This window comes from Clytia hemisphaerica, unplaced genomic scaffold (assembly GCF_902728285.1).
Source record: "Clytia hemisphaerica strain Z4C2 unplaced genomic scaffold, Clytia hemisphaerica genome assembly, whole genome shotgun sequence".
Classification (NCBI taxonomy): domain Eukaryota; kingdom Metazoa; phylum Cnidaria; class Hydrozoa; order Leptothecata; family Clytiidae; genus Clytia; species Clytia hemisphaerica.
The window spans coordinates 61,522-87,086 of NW_027103603.1; the positions used below are offsets into that span (position 1 = coordinate 61,522).

The 25,565-nt window shown below is 34.2% G+C and overlaps 2 protein-coding genes across 4 annotated transcripts; both read right to left on the bottom strand.

Annotated features, from left to right (window-relative positions):
- Positions 1-880: 880 nt before the first annotated feature.
- On the bottom strand, positions 881-15,067 carry LOC136802042 (uncharacterized). Of its 2 annotated transcripts, XM_067058745.1 has the most exons (14): positions 14,975-15,067; positions 11,844-11,976; positions 11,602-11,658; positions 11,355-11,405; positions 7,401-7,684; positions 7,125-7,220; positions 6,192-6,239; positions 6,001-6,048; positions 5,518-5,550; positions 4,438-4,911; positions 3,992-4,187; positions 3,106-3,730; positions 1,996-2,312; positions 881-1,383 (listed from the first exon to the last, which is right to left on the bottom strand). In XM_067058745.1, exons 2-13 carry the CDS (start codon positions 11,933-11,935, stop codon positions 2,166-2,168), a joined length of 2,151 nt encoding a protein of 716 aa, XP_066914846.1. In that variant the 5' UTR covers positions 11,936-11,976; positions 14,975-15,067; the 3' UTR covers positions 881-1,383; positions 1,996-2,165. The 2 variants fall into 2 exon arrangements, with proteins under 2 accessions (XP_066914846.1, XP_066914847.1); XM_067058746.1 differs by lacking the exon at positions 14,975-15,067 and having other exon boundaries at positions 11,844-14,548.
- Positions 15,068-18,387: 3,320 nt separating this feature from the next.
- LOC136802043 (N-lysine methyltransferase KMT5A-like) lies at positions 18,388-24,814 on the bottom strand. 2 transcript variants are annotated; one of them, XM_067058748.1, is made up of 14 exons: positions 24,720-24,814; positions 24,413-24,469; positions 22,758-23,173; positions 21,503-21,634; positions 21,287-21,346; positions 20,940-21,045; positions 20,623-20,658; positions 20,339-20,458; positions 20,125-20,170; positions 19,923-19,985; positions 19,772-19,806; positions 19,384-19,417; positions 18,836-18,919; positions 18,388-18,444 (listed from the first exon to the last, which is right to left on the bottom strand). In XM_067058748.1, the coding sequence occupies exons 4-13, from the start codon at positions 21,597-21,599 to the stop codon at positions 18,875-18,877; spliced, it is 642 nt and encodes a 213-aa protein (XP_066914849.1). In that variant the 5' UTR covers positions 21,600-21,634; positions 22,758-23,173; positions 24,413-24,469; positions 24,720-24,814; the 3' UTR covers positions 18,388-18,444; positions 18,836-18,874. The 2 variants fall into 2 exon arrangements, with proteins under 2 accessions (XP_066914849.1, XP_066914848.1); XM_067058747.1 differs by having other exon boundaries at positions 22,758-24,073.
- Between the last annotated feature and the right edge of the window lie 751 nt (positions 24,815-25,565).

A 25,565-nucleotide genomic window follows, 5' to 3' on the forward strand; every position in this document is an offset into this window, starting at 1 on the left:
ATAGCTCCTCAGAGGGTTAAAATCATTTTATTTAAACTATATAAACTAGTTAAAAGCCACTGGGGCACACGCTTAGATTTTGTAAAACGAGCACTACGAGTACATCTGCTTAGGTCGTTGAACATGTAGTAATAGCCAAAAAAAGAAATAGAGAATACTTCAAGTTGGTATTTTAATGGGATAAACTTTCGAGGGGATTAAATTTCGCGGATTTGGGTGTCATCCGTGAAAATCCGAGAAATTTAATCCCAATGGAAATTTGGAAGGTCTCCATCTGCGAAATATTTCTAATCAAAACTCTGTCAAATAAATACTTTTTGAATGGTTACTTGCATCAAAAAAGGGCAAATTAATGTGTATTTCAACAACTAATATGCATGATTTGACAGTATAAAGATACAATATCGTGAAAATATTGCCACTCAATAGTGCCAACCGCGAAATTAAGTCCCCGCAAAATTTTATCCCATTAAAGTAAATTTGGCGAGCTCCTTTTATTCGAAAATTGTATTAAACTAAATTTCGAGAATAAGCCTTTAAGTCTTAACGAAAACTGAAATCCTAAATTTTCGCGGGCTATATTTAGCGAAAAAGGCCAAAGTTAGTTTCATTATAAAGTAAGTAAAAATAATCCGTAGTAAAATAAAACAAATCTTAAAGTAGAAACAACCACTACTACAATCGGTGACATACTATGTGGAACCAAAATTCTAAAACCACAATTGATTTAAAGTGCATAAAATTAGGATCGAAATGTATTATATAGATCGCGTGATCTTAAACCTCAAAAATGATCCAAAAGGGCTTTGAATTTAGCCTAGAAGCCAATTAACTACTACGAAATTCAAAAATTTTATAAAATCAAATTGAACGCCCAAAATCGACTTTGTCACCCAGCTTTTATTTTCGAAAACGTTAAAACACCAAACTCGGCTAATATTGCATCACCGATTGAAGATGCTTCATGTTCCTTATTTTATTCTTTGAAACATGTAAAATGACGGAAGGTCAATCACATTAAATAAACTTCGATGAATTAAAAGCTCCGAAAGGGCCAGAGTAAAATCTGGATTGTAGTTTACATCGTTAGATTTTAGAAACAGAAAACTAAAAAAAAAACAATGAAAATTCTAGAAGCCTTCAGGCTTTCGCTTCATCGATTAACATCGTATGTACGTATGTTTTAAAAGCAATTAATAAAATTTAACTTAACAAATATAAAAATATAAATGAAATCCAGAAAAAGAAAATTCTATCAATCATTTTTCGTCCAATTTCAGAGCTGATTACTCCGTATCTGAAGTTTCAGAGGCAGACAATTCAGAATACGACGATTCAGATGACGACGATTCAGATGACGACGATTCAGAAGACGACAATTGACTGTAAAAGAAAACATGCTTCTTATAATAGTGATTAACGGAATAGTACAGTCAGTACTAACATCACGGACATTCTGACGTTTAGTAATGTGGTACTAAACCAAAAAATCTAAAATCCTTTTGGTATCAAGGGTAGTAAAATACGAAAATCGCAGTATACAGAGGAAAATCGGAGAAAAATCAATTAATTTGTTTCTGGGCACAGTGAAATTCCTGTGAAACGTTTGTCTAATTCAAAGAATAGTACTATTCTGAGGTATAAAGTACAAATTTTGCACAAAATGAAAATTACGCCTCGAAAATGGACATAGTTAGAAAGAGTTAGTTGGTCCAGAAAAAGCCAAAAATTGTCAAAATATTCCATACATGTGTACTAAAATTCCTTTTTCAAAAAATTGGTGGGGATGTCAAAACTCAACAAATTTCATAAAACGACAATTTTCCTTGGTCAGTGATTATCACCCTTACAAATTCATTCCTCGTTGTTTATCACGGGAAATAACTACATGTGGTTTTAAAGAAAGACAAGGTACGCATGAGTGTTACAATGCAGGAGGAACAGACTGTGTAGTGTGGGGAAACCAATAAAAGAATTTACAAATAAAGCACTTACGTTTGATTTTTTTCATATTGAATTCTTGTCCGTAACTGAACAAATGTGTATCTTTTCAGTAGCGCTTCGCCTGCTAAAGCATATTTAACATTTTCCTCTGTAATCCTCTGTCCTCTGTCCTCTGTCCTCCTTTCTTTTTCATCATAGCTCTGCATTTCATCTGGATGATATCAACTTCTTCTTGTGAGAATAGCGAGGTGCTTCCGTTTGTTGTTGTTTGACGGCTTCCGTTTGTTGTTGTTTGACGGCTCCCTCTCGTCATTTTTCACACTTTTCTCCTTACCACGTCTGACTATTGATTTGACTTTGTTGTAAACCTGAAATCAATTTTGTAAATTTTATCTACCTGATGGTCAAATGGCTCATTTTATATGAAGACGTAGTAGGGCTTAACAACTTTGTTAAGCTGGATGATTTCCAAAGGAGTTTTACAGTTCATAAACTACAGTTTTACAGAGACTTTCCAAAGAGCCCAGGTAAATTTTTACTGAAGTTTCAATTGTGATTGTTCTTATTATTTTAGGAGGAGAAACCTTTACGATAATAGACGATATCGGATTTAGATAAATGCAATGCATTCTGGTTTCTAGGGACTCTCAAACGAATTATAATCTATTATAATTGATCTATTATAATTCCTTTGAGAGTCCCTAGAAACCAGAATGCATTGCATTTATCTAAATCCGATATCGTCTATTGAATTTGATTAACTTTCGCGAGATTAAATTTCACATTTTTGGTGGAGAAACGTGTCCAAAGTCTTCATTTGAGGCAATAATGGGCTATTTTTCAGCTGTTTTCAGGCTTATTCGCAAAATTAAATCTATGCAAATTTTTTCAAACCTCTGATTCGTGAAATTAAATCCAGAAAACTTCGCGATTTTTTTCGCTTGCGAAATTTAGTCCGATTAAAGTATTTGCGACTTGTGAAACTCGCAAAAACCATTTCAACACAATCTTTTGAGAAAGGTTATTCCAGTGAAAACATGCCTCAAATTCTTCTTTTAGTCATAAAATTTTTCTTAAATGGATAATATTGTTATCTTTGAGCATGGTGTTACATAAATCTTATTTTGGTGCTATTTTAAACAGACAAACAAACAGATATACCTGCTTATCAGAGGCCTTGAATCTGATGGGTGAATTTCTTATATCATCCATTGTTGTGTTTTTGAGAGGGCTAAAGGTTTGAACGATCTGCTCTGTTTCTAAGTGTGTCCATGTCTTTGTAGGTGTTTTATCAACCTCAGTTCCTTCTGCACATTTATTCAATACATTGGTTTTCTTTGTGGGCGTTGTCTTTGTATAGAATGCTTCAGTGATGGCACTGCTTCCAACGGCGCTACTTTCCTGCATTCTACGAACGAAGTAGTGATTTTCTGCCGTTGTAATACTGTGTGCCATGCAGTCAGCGGCTTCTTTCAATCTGTTGTCGCCTTTTTTTCTCAGTTCGGTGGCTGCGGATTTTCGAATTTTGTTTGAACATATCCGTGAAGGTGAATCTTCATCGAAAATTCCAGCTTTCATCCAAAGGTTGTGGAGTCGATCACTTATTTCTCCTGATTTCTGCTCCTTACCTGCCCAAGATAGAAACACTGTCTCTCCTTGAATGGGAAGCTGCGGCCGTGCTATATCAACAAAGGTCTTCAGAAGTGTGTAGGTTTCAGGACTTAAAGTTACGTTTGCCGGGCCGTACTTCCGTCGCGTTTTATGTTTAGCAACAGTGAATGTGTACCTGAAAAAACGTCATGTCAAGAAAATGATTAACACGAGGGCAAGGAAATTTGTTTTAAAAAAGCGTATTGGATTATGATTAACTCCGCTCACGCGTGTTTTATAAGTTAATCAAAAACTTTTAAAGCTACAAAAGTGTATTTGTGGTAGATGTGTCTCTTCTTTTTTTCTCCCGAAGAACCAAAGAGTCAAAAACAGGCTCTTCCAGGGAAAAATCCTCAACCTTTGTCTTATCCAGTAAATTGTTACAAAATATATTTACCTTCCATCTTTCATTACTTTTGCTTTCTCAAATTCTTGAACGGTCATGTTGGCCGTCACACCAGATCGACATGCGTTGCTGAAATGGATGCGAGTGAACAAATGATCGCGTACAGCACAAAATTCCCTTTGGGACAGCTTTGCATTATTTTGGCGCAATCGTTTGAAAATATCCATTGCTTGTTTAGCTAACTCACCTGAAAACAAAATAATGAACGTACCTTAAGGTAATTTCGGAAAAAAATTCATTTGCTGGATGGTATAAAACATTTTAATTAACCAGTTGTGTCCAATCTGGCAAAATTACTTCATTGCTCCCTGTCTCTTTTGTCAAGAAAATTATTTTGAAAAACTTCAGTTATTTTGTCATCTCTTTTCAAATTGAATCATAGAATTGTCAAAATAATAAAATAAGGCAGTTAGGAAAATATTCTTATGAACTCTTACTATCTTCATAAGCAGTCACTTGCTCATCAGTAACCAGATAATCAGTGTCGTCCGAGTTCTTTGCTAAAATCTGTTCCTTTTCTTCACCCGAATAAGCTTTCCTCCATAATACGGCCCTCATTTTTAAGTTGAGAACATCCATTGCTTCTACATTGTCAATGCTGATCTTTTCGATAATGACGTAAGTGTAAAATATGATTAGCGACATGAGGTATTTACGTATTGTTGCTGCACGGAGTTCTTTATCAGCCGGCCCTTTTAACCTCATTTTTTGAGTGTTGGCCAAATATTCGTCTCTGATTGCAGATACTTCAAAGAGCCGGCTAATATTGTACTCGGCGTTGATGCATGTTACAATACGAGCGACGTCTTCTGAGATTTGTTTTGCTGTCAACGGCTCTTTTCTGCCACCATCTGGACCGCAAAGAAAGGTGTAAAAATTCTTTTGGAGCTCTGCTGTCCACCTTCTGCCATCTGAAATAAATGAAGTCAAAATAACAAAATTGATATGAGGGACTAATTTTCACAGAACCCTCGCAGGAACTGATTTTCTTCGAAATTTATTTTTGCCGAGAAATTTCAAGTATTCTTTACAAGATCTTAAATAAATGCTAAACTTTAACGGTACTTGATGCCTTTAAAAATAGCAACAAAAAAACATAAGCAAACAAGAATTGATGTTTTAAGCTTCAGGGACACGGAAACAAATCTTCTCGTGATTGCAAAAAAAAAAAACTGTTTGGTTTCAATGGCGTGAAAATTGTTCATTGTGTCCCCACATCAAATATCGCTATTTTACAACATTTTCCGCTAAATGTTTTTGTTGTAGCAACAAAATAAAATATCAAATCGATGTGATTGTTTTTTGTTGGAGCAACAAAATCTTCATGTTGTAAATGAGAATTATATAAAAAACCCTCGTGTCCCCACACCTTGAGAAGTTTTTTGTAACATTTTTTATCTTAACCAATCAAATTCGTTGTACAAGAAAGTTTTTGTTGCAACCGCGAGAAGATTTATTTCCGTGTCCCAAGCTTTAGTTTTACCAAGGGATTTTTGAAAACAATTTTCAGAACTAACTTGTTGCTGACTTTGAAGAGCTTTGTTGTAAATCTTAAAAAAAAAATAAGAATGATTTCGGTTTTATATCGAGCCACGAGACACTATTATTTCAATCCTCCATTCATCAAATTTTCGAAAAATATTCTTCGTCTATTATAATCAAAAGAAACTATCATTTGACTTAGGGTAGGGTAGTTAGAGAAGCTGTTTTTCTCTTCATTTACAATTCTCCCTGGTACCACCTGATTATTGTACCCAGAATAACTTGGAAAAAAATCAATAAAGAATCTCAGGATTCAAAAGAAATCACCCCAAACTTGTTTTTTAGGGCAAAATTGGTTGAAAAATCCACTCAACCATGAAAATAAATTCCATTAAAATTTGTTCCCTTAAGACAATTTACTTGAGATTATAGCCTAAAGGATTGCAATAAATATCAAAACGATTTTAATCTCAATTTAGACAATAATACAGTAGTGGTTAACCACGTAAAAGATGTACCTTGGTCCTTTGGTGCTTCAGTAGTTCCCAACGTACCAAGCGGGGCTTCTAAAAATCGATTATTAATTAGATTATTGCGCGCTGTATTTCTTGTTATATGTTATATGTTTATTATTTAGGAGGAAAAAACAAATACCGATTATTAAATCTAGAAAAGATATTCATCATTATCAATTAAAACAAAACTTTACCGTTGTTATGGACACTTGAATTTTGGGCTGATCTTGTACTTTGGTTACCTGAAGCATATAGAAAAGAGAGAAAAATAGATCAGTGGTCCAAACAAAGAACCATATCTATATATTAATAGCCGTAGTCTGTATGTCTGTTTGTTTTTTGTGTGTCACTTTCGTTTTCGCAAGCAATATATTTTTTTGTTCTTGATAAGTTTGTTTTGATTGACAGATCGGATAGAGCCTGGTTTAGACTTTATTCGTCCTTTGTTTTGAAATTTAAAGCCCATCTACATTTAGTAATTTTAATTTCCGAATTCTTTTCAAAACAAAACAAGATCCTTTTATAGAAAAGAACATTTCAAATGTAAAATCAAAACATAAAAATCAAAACATAAAAATCAAAAAGTTTGTCAACAACAACAACCTTCAAAGGGCGATATAAACAGGCAGGGATAACTTCAAATTAGCCTATCATCTCGGAATATCAGCTAATTAGCCTAGAATAAGCAAATTAGCCTATTTCATACAGGCTAATTAGCCCATAATGAAGAAAAATTAGATTTTTGAGCCAAATACTAATAGGCACGTCCCCGTACCCAACTTTGCCTAAGTGACCCCCCCTCGGGCGGGGACACTACACAAACCAAATATGGTTAAGAGATGAGACACCCGGGGGAGGGCTAGAGTCATACTTTGAAGAGATTCCTTTTTTTTATCCAATGGACTTTTAGTGCGTTCAGCTACAGCTTGAACAGCGTGCGACGCCGGGTACCGGCTAGTCTTTATTAAAATATACAAGTCATAATTTTATCATACCTTACTAAAGATAAACCCGAGAAAAAGTATCATATTTCCCATATCTTGTGAAAATCAAAATTTTGAAAATAATTTTACAGAAAAATATTTCTGAGTAGTTTTGGCTTGAATTAGTTACAATATTAAACCCACCATTGACATCCAACTGATCATTTGTATCAATATCTTCGAGTTCCTGGTTGCCACCATAATCAATCTGCTTGCCACCATAATCAATCTGCTTGCCTTCTAAAGAAGAAAAAAAGTTAAAGCAATAAGTAACCAGTCAAAAGTAAGACAGAGACAGAAAAACGAATAATTGATGATTTATCAACGCTATAAGTGACATCCAAGGAACATATCTGGAGAGAGCTTCAAAAATCTTTCGACAAAATTAAACTTTTTTTCAATTAAGTAACTAAATCTTACCTACGGCAGGACGGGAATTTTTTAAATAATACAAGTAATTCGTGTTACTCCTTTCCATCCTATGTTTTCCTCGTAGGTGGTGTGACATGTTTTGTATAGGCAATCCACAACCAGGAAAAGCGCAAATCCGTAATTTCGGTGTTTTTTTGCTGGTTGACTTTCTCGTGGAATGGGAAATTTTCAAACTTTCTTCATGCGAAACGTGTGAGTGTTTTTTTGACCTCAGATGGCGTGGGAGATTTTGCAGGTCTGTAGCTCCACACAAAGGACATACTTTTCCAGTTCTATAATGCAGGAAAAATAATAGAAAGAAAAAGGTTTTCGGAAAATGAGGCTAAGTAAAAGTTATGGAAACTTGTCGAATTTGGAGGCATCATTTAGTGGTTAAGAGCCTCCAGGAGAATAATTTTATTGGTGGGGGTGTTACCCCCGGTGCAAATATTAGATGTTGTGAAATCTATTTCAAAAGGATTCAACCAGTCGCAAAACTATTTTGACCGAAGAGTGAAATGCAGACTATGAAAGTTCCACCCATGTCGCAAAACTATCTGAGATTGTAGCAAATTCAAAAACTTTCCGTTAACATTGATGTCTGATGGGAAACTATTCTAGTTACAACTTGCACTGAAATTCATTTCAAAACGAGTCATGTCGCAAAACTGTTTTGACCAAAGAATGAAATGCAGACTATGAAAGTTAGATGTCGCAAAACTATCTGAGATTGTAGCAAATTCAAAAACTTTCCGTTAACATTGATTACAGGCGGAAACTATTCTACTTACAACTTACACTGAAATTTGTTTCAAAAGAAGTCATGTCGCAAAACTATTTTGACCGAAAAGTGAAATGCAGACTATGAAAGTTGGATGTCGCAAAACTATCTGAGATTGTAGCAAATTCAAAAACTTTCCGTTAACATTGATTACAGGCGGAAACTATTCTACTTACAACTTACACTGAAATTTGTTTCAAAAGAAGTCATGTCGCAAAACTATTTTGACCAAAGAGTGAAATGCAGACTATGAAAGTTAGATGTCGCAAAACTATCTGAGATTGTAGCAAATTCAAAAACTTTCCGTTAACATTGATTACAGGCGGAAACTATTCTACTTACAACTTACACTGAAATTCATTTCAAAACGAGTCATGTCGCAAAACTATTTTGACCAAAGAGTGAAATGCAGACTATGAAAGTTAGATGTCGCAAAACTATCTGAGATTGAAGCAAATTCAAAAACTTTCCGTTAACATTGATTACAGGCGGAAACTTTTCTACTTACAACTTACACTTAAATTCATTTCAAAACGAGTCATGTCGCAAAACTATTTTGACCAAAGAGTGAAATGCAGACTATGAAAAATAGACGTCGCAAAACTATCTGAGATTGTAGCAAATTCAAAAACTTTCCGTTAACATTGATGTCTGATGGGAAACTATTCTACTTACAACTTGCACTGAAATTCATTTCAAAACGAGTCATGTCGCAAAACTATTTTGACCAAGATTGAAATGCAGACTATGAAAGTTAGATGTCGCAAAACTATCTGAGGTTGTAGCAAATTCAAAAACTTTCCGTTAAAATTGATTACAGGTGGGAAACTATTCTATATACTGAAATTTATTGCAAAACGAGTCATGTCGCAAAACTATTTTGACCGAAGAGTGAAATGCAGACTATGAAAGTTAGATGTCGCAAAACTATCTGAGATTGTAGCAAATTTAAAAACTTTCCGTTAACATTGGTTACAGGCGGAAACTATTCTACTTACAACTTGCACCAAAAGGAGTCATGTCGCAAAACTATTTTGACCAAAGAGTGAAATGTAGACTATGAAAAATAGACGTCGCAAAACTATCTGAGATTGTAGCAAATTCAAAAACTTTCCGTTAACATTGATGTCTGATGGGAAACTATTCTACTTACAACTTGCACTGAAGTTCATTTCAAAACGAGTCATGTCGCAAAACTATTTTGACCAATGAAATGCAGACTATGAAAGTTAGATGTCGCAAAACTATCTGAGATTGTAGCAAATTCAAAAACTTTCCGTTAACATTGATTACAGGCGGAAACTATTTTACTTACAACTTGCACTGAAATTTGTTTCAAAAGAAGTCATGTCGCAAAACTATTTTGACCAAAGAATGAAATGCAGACTATGAAAGTTGGATGTCGCAAAACTATCTGAGATTGTAGCAAATTCAAAAACTTTCCGTTAACATTGATTACAGGTGGGAAACTATTCTATATACTGAAATTTATTTCAAAACGAGTCATGTCGCAAAACTATTTTGACCAAAGAATGAAATGCAGACTATGAAAGTTGGATGTCGCAAAACTATCTGAGATTGTAGCAAATTCAAAAACTTTCCGTTAACATTGATGTCTGATGGGAAACTATTCTACTTACAACTTGCACTGAAATTCATTTCAAAACGAGTCATGTCGCAAAACTATTTTGACCAAAGAGTGAAATGCAGACTATGAAAGTTGGATGTCGCAAAACTATCTGAGATTTTAGCAAAAACTTTCCGTTAGCATTGGTTACAGGTTGGAAACTACTCTTGGGTACCTAATAGCCGGGGGGATTGGAATAAGGGGGGGGGGCTGAAAAAAAAATGTTCTGGGTGGAAAATTTTTGAAAAGGAGGCTAATACAGCTGAATTAGGACAAAAGAGGGAACTTTCAAAAACATTTTCCCAAAAATTAATAAGCAGGGGGGCTGTGATAAATGTCCTGGTTGGAAAATTTTTGAAAAGGAGGCTAACAGCTGAATTAGGACAAAAGAGGGAACTTTCAAAAACATTTTCCCTAAAATTAATAAGCGGGGGGGGGGGGGTTGGAATAAAATGTCCTGGGTGGAATATTTTCGAAAAATTAATTAGCGGGGGGACGGCTATCAGGTACCCGAGAGTATTCTACATACTGAAATTTATTTCAAAATGAGTCATGTCACAAACTACTTTGACCAAAGAATGAAATGCGACTAAAACATTTCGAGTCGCAAAACTATCCAAAATTATCGAAAACTTAAAAACGTTGTACGTTAGAATAGATGGCATATGGGGAACTTTCTTTAGAAATATAAAGGATAAATAGATAAGACTTTTTAAGATATTTTAAGCCACATTAGATAATAGTAGGAGGAAATTTGTAAAATCGGTCGATTTCTTTATTCAAATCACTTGTTATACATTTTTGGAAAGGTAAGGGGTAGGGGAATCAAAATAACTTGGGTGTCAATATTTTTTTCGGACACTTTGGTGTGATTTTCGGACAAATATGAAGTCTCAGGCAAAAATTGCAGGGTCAAAAATTGATAAAAATTTTAGCTTGAGAAAAAGACCTATTGTATATTTTTGGAAAGCTCTCAAAAAATTAGAGATGTATTGCGAGTATAGGTGATTTATGTACCTAACTCTATGATATGGAGCTTCAAAAAGCGCAAAAACTGGACAAAACAGCTGTTTCTGGCTGAAAAACAGTTTTTAAGGAATATCTCGAGTTAGGTACGGAAATCAACAATACTTGCAATATAACTCTAATATTAATTTTTTAAGAGCTTTCCAAAAATATACAACAGGTCTCCGTTTTCTCAAGCTAAATTTTTCATAATTTTTTCACTCTATGATTTTTGCCTGAGACCGTTATAGTTGTCCGAAAAACAAACCAGAGTGTCCGAAAAAAATTGGCACCCAAGTTATTTTGATTCCCCTACCCCTTAGCTTTCCAAAAATATATAAAAAGTGCTTTGACTAAAACAATCGAGCGACCTCAAAAAAAAAACGAACAAAATCATTAGAGCGCGGTTATTATTTGTAAATTCAAAATTTAGGAACTGCTTTTATTAGAGAATACGGTAATTAAATACTCGATTTATGAATTTCTAATCATAAGATGTCATATGAACTCAGCTTCTGTATACCGATTACACTTTATTAAGGTCTATTACCTGACTTTTTTTGGAGGGTTTGACTGAACATCATCTTGATTGCTAGCACTCCTGGAAAAACATAAAAAAGAATAATTGTAATAAAAGTTGAAAATTTGGCTATTTTGGTTTTGAGTTAGGCTCGAAAACTTAAATTGAAAAAAAAACAGGTTCCGGGGTGTACCAGCAGAAAAGCAGAATGAAAGTACAACTAGACATAGTTTTGACTGATGTATTTTGAATATTACTTTAAACGAAAGTATATTACCTGTCCATTAATACTGCATTCTCCGATCGACCTTCATCTGTTGAACGCGTAGCATTACTTAAAGATCGTTAAATAAAAATATGGTTTAAATAACCTTTAAGAATGGTAATTATCTATACAGGTGCAATGATGATAATTGTGTAGTTTAGGGTTATTTGAGATTACTCTGCACAGAAATGAATCATTTTGGTTTTTACTTTACAATGAATGGTCATCCTCTTTGTGTTAAAAGTATAACTTACATGCTTTTTGTCGGCGATTTATCCAATAGATTGGTTGGCACTGATAACATCGAAGACGACAAATTTGATGGAGACCAAGCCATATGATTCATTGAATGTCTAGTTAAACAAGCTAGATGCTGAATGGACCTACCTGATGATGAAAGTTAGATAGCAATGCGAGGAGAAAAAAATCAGTCAGAAAATATATCGTTTAGCGAAAATGCATAACGCAATAAATTCATCATTGATTGTTGATAGGGGGAGAGGGAAGGGTTGTAGGGAAAAATTAATAGAAAGTTCTGGTCGCAAAAATCAGTTTTATTGACAATTGAATCATGCTTGATGGTGAGCATTGTTATCAATAATGTTTTTGTGTGAAGAACATAGAAATACAAGGAAAACATATAATGAAAATCTGCAAAGAGGCGATTTCAGGCATTTTCAACTGGAAAAAATTTTTTCTCAAAAATCGAACTCGGCCATGTTTTGAGCATTGCAAATACGCATCTTTCTGCAAAAAAATCAGAAAAAGCTAAAAAAGAAAATTCGAGAAAATGTAAAAAAAAAACGGTTTTCCGGCATATTTCTGGCATTTTCGGCCGGGAAAAAATATTTTTCGAAAATCGGGCTCCGTCACATTTTAGGTATTGTCATTTTGCATCAGTGTGCAAAATTTCATGAAAAAATATAAAGTACAGCTCGAGAAATTCAAGAAATACCGTTTTTCCGGCGAAAATAGGCTGTTCCGGCGATTTTTAGAAAGTTCCGGCTTCAAAAATCACTTTTATTGACAATTAAACCATGCTTGATGGTGGGCATTGCTACAAATAATGTTTTTGTGTGAAAAAACAACGAAATATAAGGAAAAAGTCCAATGAAAATCTGCAAAAACGGCGATTTCCGGGATATTTCCGGCATTTTCAGCCGGAATGGAATTTTTCTCAAAAATCGGACTAATCCATGTTTTAGGCATTGCTAATACGCATCTTTGTGCAAAAAATCAGAAAAAACTAATGATGAAATCTCGAGAAAATGCCAAAAAACCGGTTTTTCCGGCATATTTCCGGCATTTTCGGCCGGAAAAGTACGTTAATTGAAAATCAGGCTCTGTCATATTTTAGGTATTGCCATTTTGCATCAGTGTGCAAAATTTCATGAAAAAATATAAAGTACAGCTCGAGAAATTCAAGAAATACCGTTTTTCCGGCGAAAATAGGCTGTTCCGGCGATTTTTAGAAAGTTCCGGCTTCAAAAATCACTTTTATTGACAATTAAACCATGCTTGATGGTGGGCATTGCTACAAATAATGTTTTTGTGTGAAAAAACAACGAAATATAAGGGAAAAGTCCAATGAAAATCTGCAAAAACGGCGATTTCCGGGATATTTCCGGCATTTTCAGCCGGAATGGAATTTTTCTCAAAAATCGGACTAATCCATGTTTTAGGCATTGCTAATACGCATCTTTGTGCAAAAAATCAGAAAAAACTAATGATGAAATCTCGAGAAAATGCCAAAAAACCGGTTTTTCCGGCATATTTCCGGCATTTTCGGCCGGAAAAGTACGTTAATTGAAAATCAGGCTCTGTCATATTTTAGGTATTGCCATTTTGCATCAGTGTGCAAAATTTCATGAAAAAATATAAAGTACAGCTCGAGAAATTCAAGAAATACCGTTTTTCCGGCGAAAATAGGCTGTTCCGGCGATTTTTAGAAAGTTCCGGCTTCAAAAATCACTTTTATTGACAATTAAACCATGCTTGATGGTGGGCATTGCTACAAATAATGTTTTTGTGTGAAAAAACAACGAAATATAAGGGAAAAGTCCAATGAAAATCTGCAAAAACGGCGATTTCCGGGATATTTCCGGCATTTTCAGCCGGAATGGAATTTTTCTCAAAAATCGGACTAATCCATGTTTTAGGCATTGCTAATACGCATCTTTGTGCAAAAAATCAGAAAAAACTAATGATGAAATCTCGAGAAAATGCCAAAAAACCGGTTTTTCCGGCATATTTCCGGCATTTTCGGCCGGAAAAGTACGTTAATTGAAAATCAGGCTCTGTCATATTTTAGGTATTGCCATTTTGCATCAGTGTGCAAAATTTCATGAAAAAATATAAAGTACAGCTCGAGAAATTCAAGAAATACCGTTTTTCCGGCGAAAATAGGCTGTTCCGGCGATTTTTAGAAAGTTCCGGCTTCAAAAATCACTTTTATTGACAATTAAACCATGCTTGATGGTGGGCATTGCTACAAATAATGTTTTTGTGTGAAAAAACAACGAAATATAAGGAAAAAGTCCAATGAAAATCTGCAAAAACGGCGATTTCCGGGATATTTCCGGCATTTTCAGCCGGAATAGAATTTTTCTCAAAAATCGGACTAATCCATGTTTTAGGCATTGCTAATACGCATCTTTGTGCAAAAAATCAGAAAAAACTAATGATGAAATCTCGAGAAAATGCCAAAAAACCGGTTTTTCCGGCATATTTCCGGCATTTTCGGCCGGAAATGAATTTTTTTCGAAAATCGGGCTCCGTCACATTTTGGGCATTACCATTTTGCATCTTTGTGCCAAAAATTAGGAAAAACTAATGAGCCAATCCCGAGAAAAGCTAGTAACGAACGGACGAACGAACGAACGGACGAACAGAGGTTAATTTATAGGACCTACAGCCCACCGGGGTAGGTCCAAAAAGCGCCATGATTGAAAAAAATAAGTTTCGATTTTCATAGGCTCAATAATTATAAACTTTATCAACTTCTAACATAACATGAATCTGATATCCTTAATACAATCCTCGACACAATAAAATGTGGATCAACTTTTTGAAGTCAAATATTGTATTAGGCATTTAAAAAATAAATGCTCCAATACCAAATTAACAGGTTTTCAATTGAACTTGCACCCGAAAAATAAATATCAAGTAAAAAAAACCAGCGGCAACTGAAATACTCTGTTGACATTTGACAAAAAATTTAACTGTCGATTTCGATTTTAATTTTCGTTTAATTTCAAGTTACGAATATTTGGTTGGTTGTTGACATATAAAAAACACAACCTTCATTGTTTTACTGGAAATGTCTCCATTTAGTTTTTACTTTACAATGAATGGTCATCCTCTTTGTGTTAAAAGTATAACTTACATGCTTTTTGTCGGCGATTTATCCAATAGATTCGTTGGCACTGATAACATCGGGGATGATAAAATCGATGGAGACCAATCCATATGATTCATCGAATATCTAGTTAAAAAAGCGCTACGATTGTAAAAATAATTCATGGGCTCAATAAAAGATTAATCAACTTTTGATTGAATATATGAATCTAATATCCTCAATATCTCGTTAATTAATTTGTGTCAGTTTTTGTACTCTTCTGTGCTTCTATCGTGTGTTTTTCTTAATGTTTGAGAATTTGCGATGTGATAAGGTTATATGGGGGACACAATCCACACTTCGGACATAAGTTGTTTTTAGAATTTCTTTTTGTAGTATTGTAAAAGTTCAAAGCAAGTTGGCTATAATACTAAACGACAAGTAGGTACAAGCTCCTCACAGAAATACCTATTTGAGGTATTCTGGCCATTTTGGTGCATGTACACGCTTTTTTTTTTATAAGAATAGTGTACTTTGACTGAGGGTCAAGTATTCTTAAGAAATTGCCAAAATTGAGGGTGAAATATTCTTAACGTATTCTTATTATTTCAGAGAAACGTAACACACACGAAAGAAAGTACAATATCTCTTTTGTTAAATTATCTGTGTCACTTTTGTTTTACCATTTTCTGAAAAATGACAGTCTTATTCTTATCAATTGACTAAAACTCACCCTGGAGGGTATTCTTAGGGTATTCTTACGATTTGGCCAATTTTCACCCTAATATTCTTATAAAAGGTATTCTTATAAAAAAAAAAGCGTGTAGGAGTAGACTGAATACTGATTTTCAGCCTAAATCAGCACTCAAAAAATTTCCATAAACAACTTATTTCCGAAGTGTGGATTATTTCTCCCTCTTCTATTAGGTGCAGTAGTGTAGTGGTCATCGTTCTTGACTTCCATGCTGGAGGTCAGGGTTCGATTGCCACTCAGTGCTGCGATTCACTTAGCAAGTGATTGTACCTTCTCCCGGGTTAACCCATACCATGTGAGGGGAATTGGATACCATCACTCTGATACAAGAGTATGGGGAGATATGCCTGACATTGTATGTGGTGTGGTACTCATAGGTTCAGTCCCTGCGAGAACGCAATGTTCTCCCGTACTGTAGGATTATCATCCTCGATACACCACGACTCTGTGTGTCGCAATGGCCTCGGAGGGTCCGCTTCTCTCGCTTCTCTCTTCTATTAGGTAACAGCTAATTCAATTTGGTTAACTTACATCTTTTTTACTGGAGTTTTGTCTAATGGATCGTTGGACGATGAATTTGATGTCGAAGTGTCATTCATTGAAAACCTTAAGAAATACAGAATAATTTTATGGATTACCTTCTTGGTATAATTCTCACACGTATTAATTTCTGCACGCCTAGAAAATATTTTTCGCATTTACTAATTTTGGCGAATGATGGCTGTCAAAGGTTTTTTTTCTAGGCACATAAAAGAAAAATCTTTAAAGATAAAAGACAAAGGCATATAAGGCTACACTGGGCTACATAAGCGTGAGTTTGTGGTCACACTTGAAAAACAGTCTCTTCTACTGAAAGTTTATTTGTTTAACTAGGTTTAACAAACAATAGGCATGACCTGAAGAGGTCAGCTTAAAACAGTTTAAAAACAAAGAATTAGTTTCCGTTTAATCCTTTTGGTTATAGCAAGATTAGTAGAAGAAAGAAAAAATCACAAAATCACAGCACAGCATAATTATCATACGAATTACATCCCTGTAGATCCCTATAGTACGTCGTTTTCAGATAGCAATATCAAAACTTACTGTTCCGGCGTTTGATGTGATGATTCAGGCACAAATTGATCACAATCGTCATCCTAACAGGAAAAAAAAAGAGAAAATTTTCGTTGAAAAATGATGGATTTGAGACCTTTAAGGTTAAAATTCCAAGAACTAATACAAAAAAAAACATTACCACATTCTCATAGCAACAGTATGTATAATCAAGAAATCTCACTGAATGGTTGTCGAGTAAAAAACATTGATTTATACCTCACACTGTGCGCTCTTTGAAATCCCAGGAGTTCCAGGTTGAAAATACGGGGATATCTAAAAGGTATGCAGAAGGAGGAAAAATTATTACTAATTTATCTCACGAATAATGCGATCAACTTAGTCAATTAAAACCCCCAGTATTTAGAAAAAGCCTTATCTGGTAATTTGCAAAATCAATCATTAAACTTATTATTGGCGATTTTTATTACCTTTTTGTAGTAAAGTTCATCTACTTCAATGCCTACTGTTATTGGTATCTCTCTGAGGTCTTCCTAGAAAAGAAAATACAAACAAAAGATGACAAAATAAGTTTTTACAACATATTGACTAAGAGAAGTTTAGTAATCACGTTATATAAGGAGGAAAAAATAAGCTTACTTCTTCATACAGGTCTTCAAACATTAAGTTTGGAACGTAATCCTAAAAAAAAGAATAAACTTTAAAAAAAATAATTCAGTAATTAATGTTTTTCTCTAACATTTAACTTGATGTTCTACCAATCAGGGGGTAAACAGTTTATTGTAACCGGATCATCAGTGAGTAAAACGTGTACTTTCTTGACTCCAGGTACCTTGGTACTAACTTGAAATTTACATTGGAAACAGTTGGACCCACCCCTTCGTATCATGATACTAGCTTAATTTGCGTTTGAAATAGGTTGACTACCCTGGTACAAAGTGGCATATCATCAATTATTTCGGACCACCAATCCAACAGTAGTCCCCTATAACTTACCGATCCCCTCTATTAATGTACTGTTTAAAACTTTCAAAAATTTGGTTAAAAAATTCATCAAAGGGGGAAGTGTGTACTGAGTAGAAGAAGAGAACATGCTGTCCGTGCTGAACGTGCTGCTATCATAACAACGATTGAATTTCCCAACTTGACAAACAATAAATTACCTTCCGAAACCTCTTTCCATAAGGGAGGTTTATTCCTTTCGATACCAAGAAATTAAGGCGACTGAAATAATAAATGGCTTTTTCAAATTAATTATTTTCAGAGCAAAAAAAAATAATATAAAAATATTACAGAACATAGATAAGCATTAACTTTAAAGCTTTATTCCAAAAAAAACAAAAAACTTAGGGGTAGATTAAGTAGCAACGTAATAACACAAATTCAGGACTCAACAGATATTATATTTATTACACAGTACGGACACTAATAGGTTGAAAGACATTGATTAGGAACATTTTCAATGTGTGACTGTCCATAGCCATTTATTGACAAGCAACACATTTCATTGATTGCTAATGATAAGAATCATCAGTCGATGATGTAAGGGGGATTTATGAAATGCAGGAATTATGTATCAATTCAAGTTAATGATAATTTTGATTAAAATAGAAATGAAAGAGAACAGCAGTGCAGTGGATCTGAAATATTTTACCTTTTCATTGAAAGCTCTGGGTTACCACTTTCAAAAAAGTCTGACAGTGACGTTGGGCTGAAAAATTAAATATAAGCAGATTCTAATTTAACTTAACAGACGTTTTTACTGACAGTTTCGATCAAATCAAGTTTCCTACCTTAACTCATAAGGATTTCTATAAAACAAGCAGCTGGGTAAAGTTTGGTGAAGCTTTTATATTTTTCATGTTGCTTTAAAATATTAAACATTGATCAGATCTCACATTTACGTAACAGGAGATAATTAAATTACATTGGTTATCCAGACAAATATAAGAAACGTTGGTTTAGTATACTAAACTAAATAGTATACTATACTAATTTTTGCTCATGCCGATTCTCAGTGATTGTTCAAATACTACTTAATTACATTACTGTAGTTCAAGTCAATCTAAAGCAAAATCAAGATTTTGATAGGTCATTTTTACCTGTACTCCTTTTGAATGACGGCAGCTTTGAGCAAATCATCATAATTTTTGATTTGTGCCGTCATTTGCTGATTGGTCAATTTCCTGAAAAATATGACACAACTTCAAGTAAAAATGTATATAGTGGTAGATTAGAGAAATTAAATTTGGTAAAAATTTTACTTTTACTTCAAAAAACTTTTTCTTACATCAAGTCAAATGAGTACAAAACAATTTCCTCGCTGTCACAGATATTAAATTTAAAAACCTTAACTAAAGATAAATTGTAAACTTTGAAATTAACTTTTTGTATACCTTGGAGGCAAAGAACTGCTAGACTTCTCTTGATTGCTTTTAGTCTGAAAGCCAAAACTATAATATAACTAACAATAAACTATTGAATCTAGGGCTGGTCTGAAATACCTGAAAAAGGCTAGTGATATATCTGATTAAAAAGATTTTTAAGAGTCTGGCAGAATTCTTCGCGGATTTACCAATCACATTAACTATTATCAATTCAATTAGTAACTTACGCTGTGTAAGATTATAATAATAGAATCAAAAGTTACCTTTAAGGTCTCTAGGGAGCTTTCATCATTCATCCTGAACAAGATAAAAATATATTTTGATTTGCAAGTATCTAAACAGTTCTTAAAAAACCCGATGGCTAACACACTAAACACAATATCTAGCGAAAGTTTAATATTTCAAAATCATACTTGTAATGGTACCATTGACTTTCACTATATATTTTCGCGTACTTATACTGTGCAAAGCTTAAAGGGAAAGATAAAAAAATAATGTGCACTAATATAAAAGTTGCAGGAAAATTGATGGTATTAAGATATCGCAACTTAAAAAATAATTAAATATAGTATTTTTGGATGTTTTTCATACAGTCATTACTATTCAAATAAAAAATCTTCAAGTAAAATTATAATGAGTACATCTTCTTACCTTGCTGGTGAGAGGAGAGTGCTAGATTTTGCGCCCTGAATGCAAAGATGACAAAGATTGCAATAACAAATCGATTCAAACAGGGATAAATCGAAACAGAAGATGCTAAAATAAAAGTGACATGGGAAAAGACAACCTGAAATAAGAATACCTTTTTCACTGGAGAGGGCGGGACAATGTCAATTTGATATAGTTGAGGCTTCAAGCATGATTCCTGAAAATAAAATTGCATTTAATGAATACAACATTCCAATAAAACGTGATCAAGAAAGTAGCTTCAACGCAATATTGTTTTGTAGAAAGTTGAATGGCTGCTGAGAATTGCAAAAAGCATATACAACATAAACATTTACCATTGCTCGCCAGGGCATCTCCTCCTCACCAACACCATAGTCATACCTTATTTATTTGAAATAAACAAATTATATTTCATATTGTAAATATCATTAAAAGTATAATTTTTATTAAATGAATAGTATATATTCAATGGTAAAATTTCTTCTTCAAATCAATTTTAAAGTATCTTTCATAATAATTTTGGTATTGAATGTAGAAATGACTTAGTACCTCAATTCCGTGCCCTTGGGAATATATTTGGTGGCCCTCAAAACCAGATGGACAACCCCACCGATGACCTTCCTTATCATTACGCAATTGGCCAAGCGAGTTGGAGAATCGTTTACATAGCTAGAATAAAAACAGAGATATTTAAAAAAAACTGAACTTTTGACAATCCATTGAGACCAAACAAAGCCGACTTGGGCTTGAAATCAGCAACCTGTCAGTAATAGATTATTTCATATGTAAAAAAAGCATATATTCAAAAAGAAAAAAGAAACTAATGAGCATACCGGCACAAATGATGTGTATCTTTTGTTGCATCGATACTATAAAAAATCAAAGAAGATTCAAAACTCTGAAAATCTGCCATGTTAATGGGGTCAATTTGCAATGTCCAGGGTTAAAATTTTTGTGTCCGGGGGGATTTAAAAAGTAATATTCTCCAACCCTCCCATCAAAGGTCTTTATTTCTGTAAGAGCTTTAATTAGAGATTTAATTATAACTTGGTAAATAAACAATTTTAGCCATCATAGAATACAGAATTTGCCAATTCAATGAAATTTACGCCTTTTGGTAGGAGAATTGTAAAATAAACTTTATGATTACCAGATTTTCTTATGGATTCCATCAACATCAAAAAGGTAGCATCCAATCCCCTCCTCTTTGTAAATGCATTCCCTTTTTAAAGCCTCCTCTTTAGAGATCCTTTCACCTGTTAATAAAAATTAAACAAGCTTAAATAAAAATTCTGAAAAAATAGAAATTACTAAAAGCATAAACTTTTCACTTTGGAAAGACAGGCAGACTCAAACTAATAAATTCACAATTAAACATTATTAGGCGCAAGATGATAGTTTAATAGATTCCATCCAACTTTTCAAAATAAATTTTAAAATAAGATGTTTATAAATGATCTTTTTATTCAAAATTCTGAAACGTGCTGATTCTTTCACCTATATATTCAAGAAGGTAGTCCTTCATTTGAAAATTCTTTGTTGTGACAATTCCATAACCTAGAAAAAGAATCAAAAACTGAAGTGAAGCATTCAGTAAGTGCAGCTAAAACCCAAACACAGAGCTTTATTAAAATTCCAGCTAAATTCGAATTTTTCCACTAACATCAGAGGAGATGCTTTATTTAATATTTAGAAACGAAAAAAGTGCCTTACCTATTGTTTCTGAGATGTTCCAAAGTAGGAATCCCTCAGGGTCTACACCTGTCCCACAAAAACTTGGTGACAACGGCTTACTTCTCAATCTATTCATTTTACCAGATTTTGCTGTAGTTTTTCTAAAATATTCTAAATGAGAAAAAAAAGTAAGAAGCAATCCAATCAATCAAGAAGATATCCTGGGTTACTGTTAGCAAAGACTAAAACATGTTCAGTAAAGAAGGAGGCAGAACAAAACAAAATTATTTTTTGAGGTATAACTGTTAAATTGAATATCAAAGACAACAATAAGTAGAACTTTCCTTTCATCACGCATGGCTCCGACTGGGGTTCTAGGTCCCCCCGCCAAATTTAGGTCCCCCCTGAGAACAAGGTCCCCCCAGCCTGATAAAATTTTAGGTCCCAGTATAGGGGAAAGATTTTATGGCATTCGCAAAGCTCTATTTACATGTGTGTGCACTTTAAGAGAATGCAATAGAATGTCTTCATTTTTGCATTTTAAGGATCAGATGACACTTTGCATGAAAACATAAAGGTTTAGAGAAATTAAAAACCAACAGTAAAGAACAATATTTAGGAAGTGTTATTTAGCCCCCAGAGAGTTACATAAACTAATGCAGGTCCCCCCCAAGATAGAGCTCCCCCTGCCTGTCGGGAAAAACAAGCAGCTCCCACCTCTTATATGGCAAATTTTAGGTGTAGCTCCCCCTACACAGGCGGGGGGGGGTGCGAGCCATGATCACGAGGTTCCATCACAACACACGTTAATTATCTGATCTGTGGAGAAGTATGTGATATATGTAAAAGCAATAGCAGAGAGTTTTGTGTAATATGTTGTCCGAAATAGCTAACCTAGAAATGAATTTTGAGACAAGGCTACAATCACTTAGTCTATTGTCTGAAATGTCGATCCTGTTTTGCCTAAGAAGTGGATCAGAGAATAATAGAGACAAAGTATGTATAGAGTCGAAATGTTTATTAATCAAGTAAATGTAATCAAGTAAATGTAATCAAGTAAATGTAAGCAAGTAAATGTAATCAAGGTAGAATAAAACGCGAGGTAATTGCATTGGGGTAACATTTGGGATGTGCTGCGTACCTTCCTCTAAAGAGATAATAAGCCTGTCCACTGTCGGGCTGAGCAGCCAGGACAAGGCACTAGAAATGTAGGAGGCCCTAAGATTACCGAAGGTAAGCCAACACCTCTAATTGCTACACAATGTTAAAAAGAAATAAGTTATGTGTGAGTAACCTAAATCACTGTGGATAGCATCCAAGCCAGTGTGTGGGATCTAAATTACTGTGGATAGCGTCCAAGCCAGTGTGTGAGTGTTTGAGTATGTGCGGTCGAGCATTTATCTGAGGTATGAATTTACTGTGGATAGCGTCCGAGCCAGTGTAGAAATATCTTATAAAACTGTTGGTAGCGACCAAGCCAGTGTAGAATTGACTGAAAGAGCTGTGGATAGCGTCCAAGCCAACGTGAATGGTTACGGCAATAAAGTTTGTTGAAATGGGCAGATTCAGAATTGAAGCCACCGATTAGTAAGTACCCAGCACATCCCAAATGGTTGGTCCTTGGGCTAAAAAAACTGGCACCAGGAAAAACTCTAGGACCGAAAGACCGCAGGGTTGCAAGCAGGCGTTGACATCATCTGGTGGTGTTTCCTAAAAATAGAAAATAAAAGCAAAAGCAAACAACGAGGATAAGAAAAAAAGCAACTGTTGGGTGGGTGGGAGGTAAATTCATTCTCACTCTGATCAGGCAGTAGAAAAGGTAGGAAATAGGAGTGAGATCAATTTTTAAGGAGATCTAGCAGGCGGGACTAGCTGAAGATAAATTGCCGGCAGCTGATACCGAAATAGATAAAATGGCAGCAAAGAGCCGACGGCATAGATATCCTGTAGAAGCGGGATGAGCAACCCCTGAAAGGCCTAGTGCAGGAGATGCGGGATCGATAATTAACCTAAGCTAATAAATTAGCTCCAATTTATAACCTTTTTACTTTTTTCTTCTTTTACAGTAATATATAAAAAATTATAAAAAATAGATAACAAAGGAACACAAACAGCCCTGTGAATCCAGGTTGGCATTCGGCAATGCCGACCTGAAAGCCGACGTAACTTGGGCTGAAGTCGGCTTTTATTTGCCGACGTAATTTACACTCTAGGTCGGCGTGCAGACAAAAGAAATGTTTTGGGTCGGCAAAGCCGACCTAAAGAGGAAAAATATTATTTGTTAGGTTAATCTAATTGTGTTATCATTTGATAACACATGATAATCGAGCCTCATTCCATTCTCTTTATAAAACATAAAACTTATTAACACAATTATTAAGGATAGTTAAACTAACTGTAGGAAATTTATTGTCTTTGCCGACCTAAACAAGCTACTTAGGACGGCTTTGCCAACCTAAAATGACCTCTAGGTCGGCAAAATTTCCGTGCCAATATAATTTTGTTTGAATTCACAGGGCTGCATAAAAAATATATTATCATAATTAGACATAACTATGAACATCTAACATCTAAACATAACTTGAATTGATTTGGACTGGATCCACTGATCTGAATAATGAATTAAAAAGCAAATATTTATTATTCTACTAATATAACCTAAATAATCTACTGCTGTCATCAGAAAGATGATGGTTATTGACTTTAAAAAGCTATTGCTAATACCTTCTATAACATTTTGTAAATAATGAAAGCTCTTATGAGAAATTACTTTTGGAGAATGAAATGGCTGATTATTGTTTTTTTGTTTTATTTAACGAGAAAATTTAGCAAAATGTTAATTAACTTTAACGGGAACTTGTTTTGGCAACTCTTTCTCCAAAGACTTTAAAAGAAAATGTAATTTCATAACAACAAAAAGTTAAAAGAGCAGTCAGAATCTTCACTTACTGTGGGGTCTTTGCTTCCATTTCCTCCTCCTCCACTAAATCGGACTGATGAGTTCGACTGAAAACGTTAAAAAAATTATGATAATAGCAATTGTAGGTAGGATTATGGCATAAAAACATAATGTTAAAAAAAACACTTGAAATTTTTTGTGCTTTAAAATGATACAAATTCAAAAATCCATTCATGAATTTTAAATAACTTTAATTTTATTTAAGACTAATTTTTGGGAGGATTAAATTTCCAGAGTTTGAAAAAACCTCATAAATATCTGCAAAAATTGATCTCCATAAGGTATCATTAGGCCTACCCTTTGATGCAAGACCAGCCAATGAGTCCAGCCAAAACCACAAAAGGAACAAAAATTGCTATGATGCATAGGTAGTTCATTTTTTAAATTATTTTTTAACTAAAAAAATTATTTGACTAAAAGAATTATTTATTGACTAAACACTATAGGATGACATGACTGTAAGTGACAATATTCAGAGGTAGTACGCTAGTTAAATCATATAATATGCTGAAGTTACCTTAAGTCACAGTACCTAAAAAGTATGAAATGAAATATATTTTTATTGGCAATAGTTAAAAAACAAGGAAAAACAAAATCTGATTCAAAACAGAGTGCAGTGAGAATAAATCAGATAAGTCGAAATTATGTGATATTAAATTTTATTGACTTAAATCAACATATAACATAATAAAAAAAAAATTTTAACTAAAAGTTACCATCCCCCCCATTTTTATTTGATCCCCCCCTATAAGCTCAAACCCCCCATTTTAACTGGAAAATTGCCCATCCCCCTATAAAGCCTTCCTTGAAAACTCGGATCCCCCCCCCTTAAAAAAGGGGGGGGGTTCAAACTATGAAATACCTTAAAGGAAGAAATTTTGGCGGAAAGAAAATTTGGCGGATTTGGCGGATTTAACTGAAATCCGCCAAATTAAGTTCCCACCAAAATTTTTTTTTCCGCCATCCGCCAAATTATATACATTTTGAAAATATGATCTCTTTTAAGGTGTTATTTTTTCGCTGTTTTGACGCCATCTTAAGGTTAAATTTTTAGGCGACCGCCAAATTAAATTCCCGCCAAATTTAGTTTTTTCGTCCATCTGCCAAATTAAATTCCCTCTGAAAAAACTTTTTTCGCCATCC

Coding starts and splice junctions, on each gene's coding strand:
- LOC136802042 (XM_067058745.1), bottom strand. CDS start 11,935: ATGAATCATATGGCTTGGTCTCCATCAAATTTGTCGTCTTCGATGTTA. Junction 5,551..6,000: donor TGAAGCACCAAAGGACCAAG/GTACATCTTTTA, acceptor TTTTTTTTTAAG/ATTTACAACAAAGCTCTTCA. Junction 4,188..4,437: donor AGTGACTGCTTATGAAGATA/GTAAGAGTTCAT, acceptor TTTTGTTTTCAG/GTGAGTTAGCTAAACAAGCA.
- LOC136802043 (XM_067058748.1), bottom strand. CDS start 21,599: ATGAATAGATTGAGAAGTAAGCCGTTGTCACCAAGTTTTTGTGGGACA. Junction 20,459..20,622: donor GATACACATCATTTGTGCCG/GTATGCTCATTA, acceptor TTTTTATTCTAG/CTATGTAAACGATTCTCCAA. Junction 19,807..19,922: donor CGCCCTCTCCAGTGAAAAAG/GTATTCTTATTT, acceptor CTTTGCATTCAG/GGCGCAAAATCTAGCACTCT.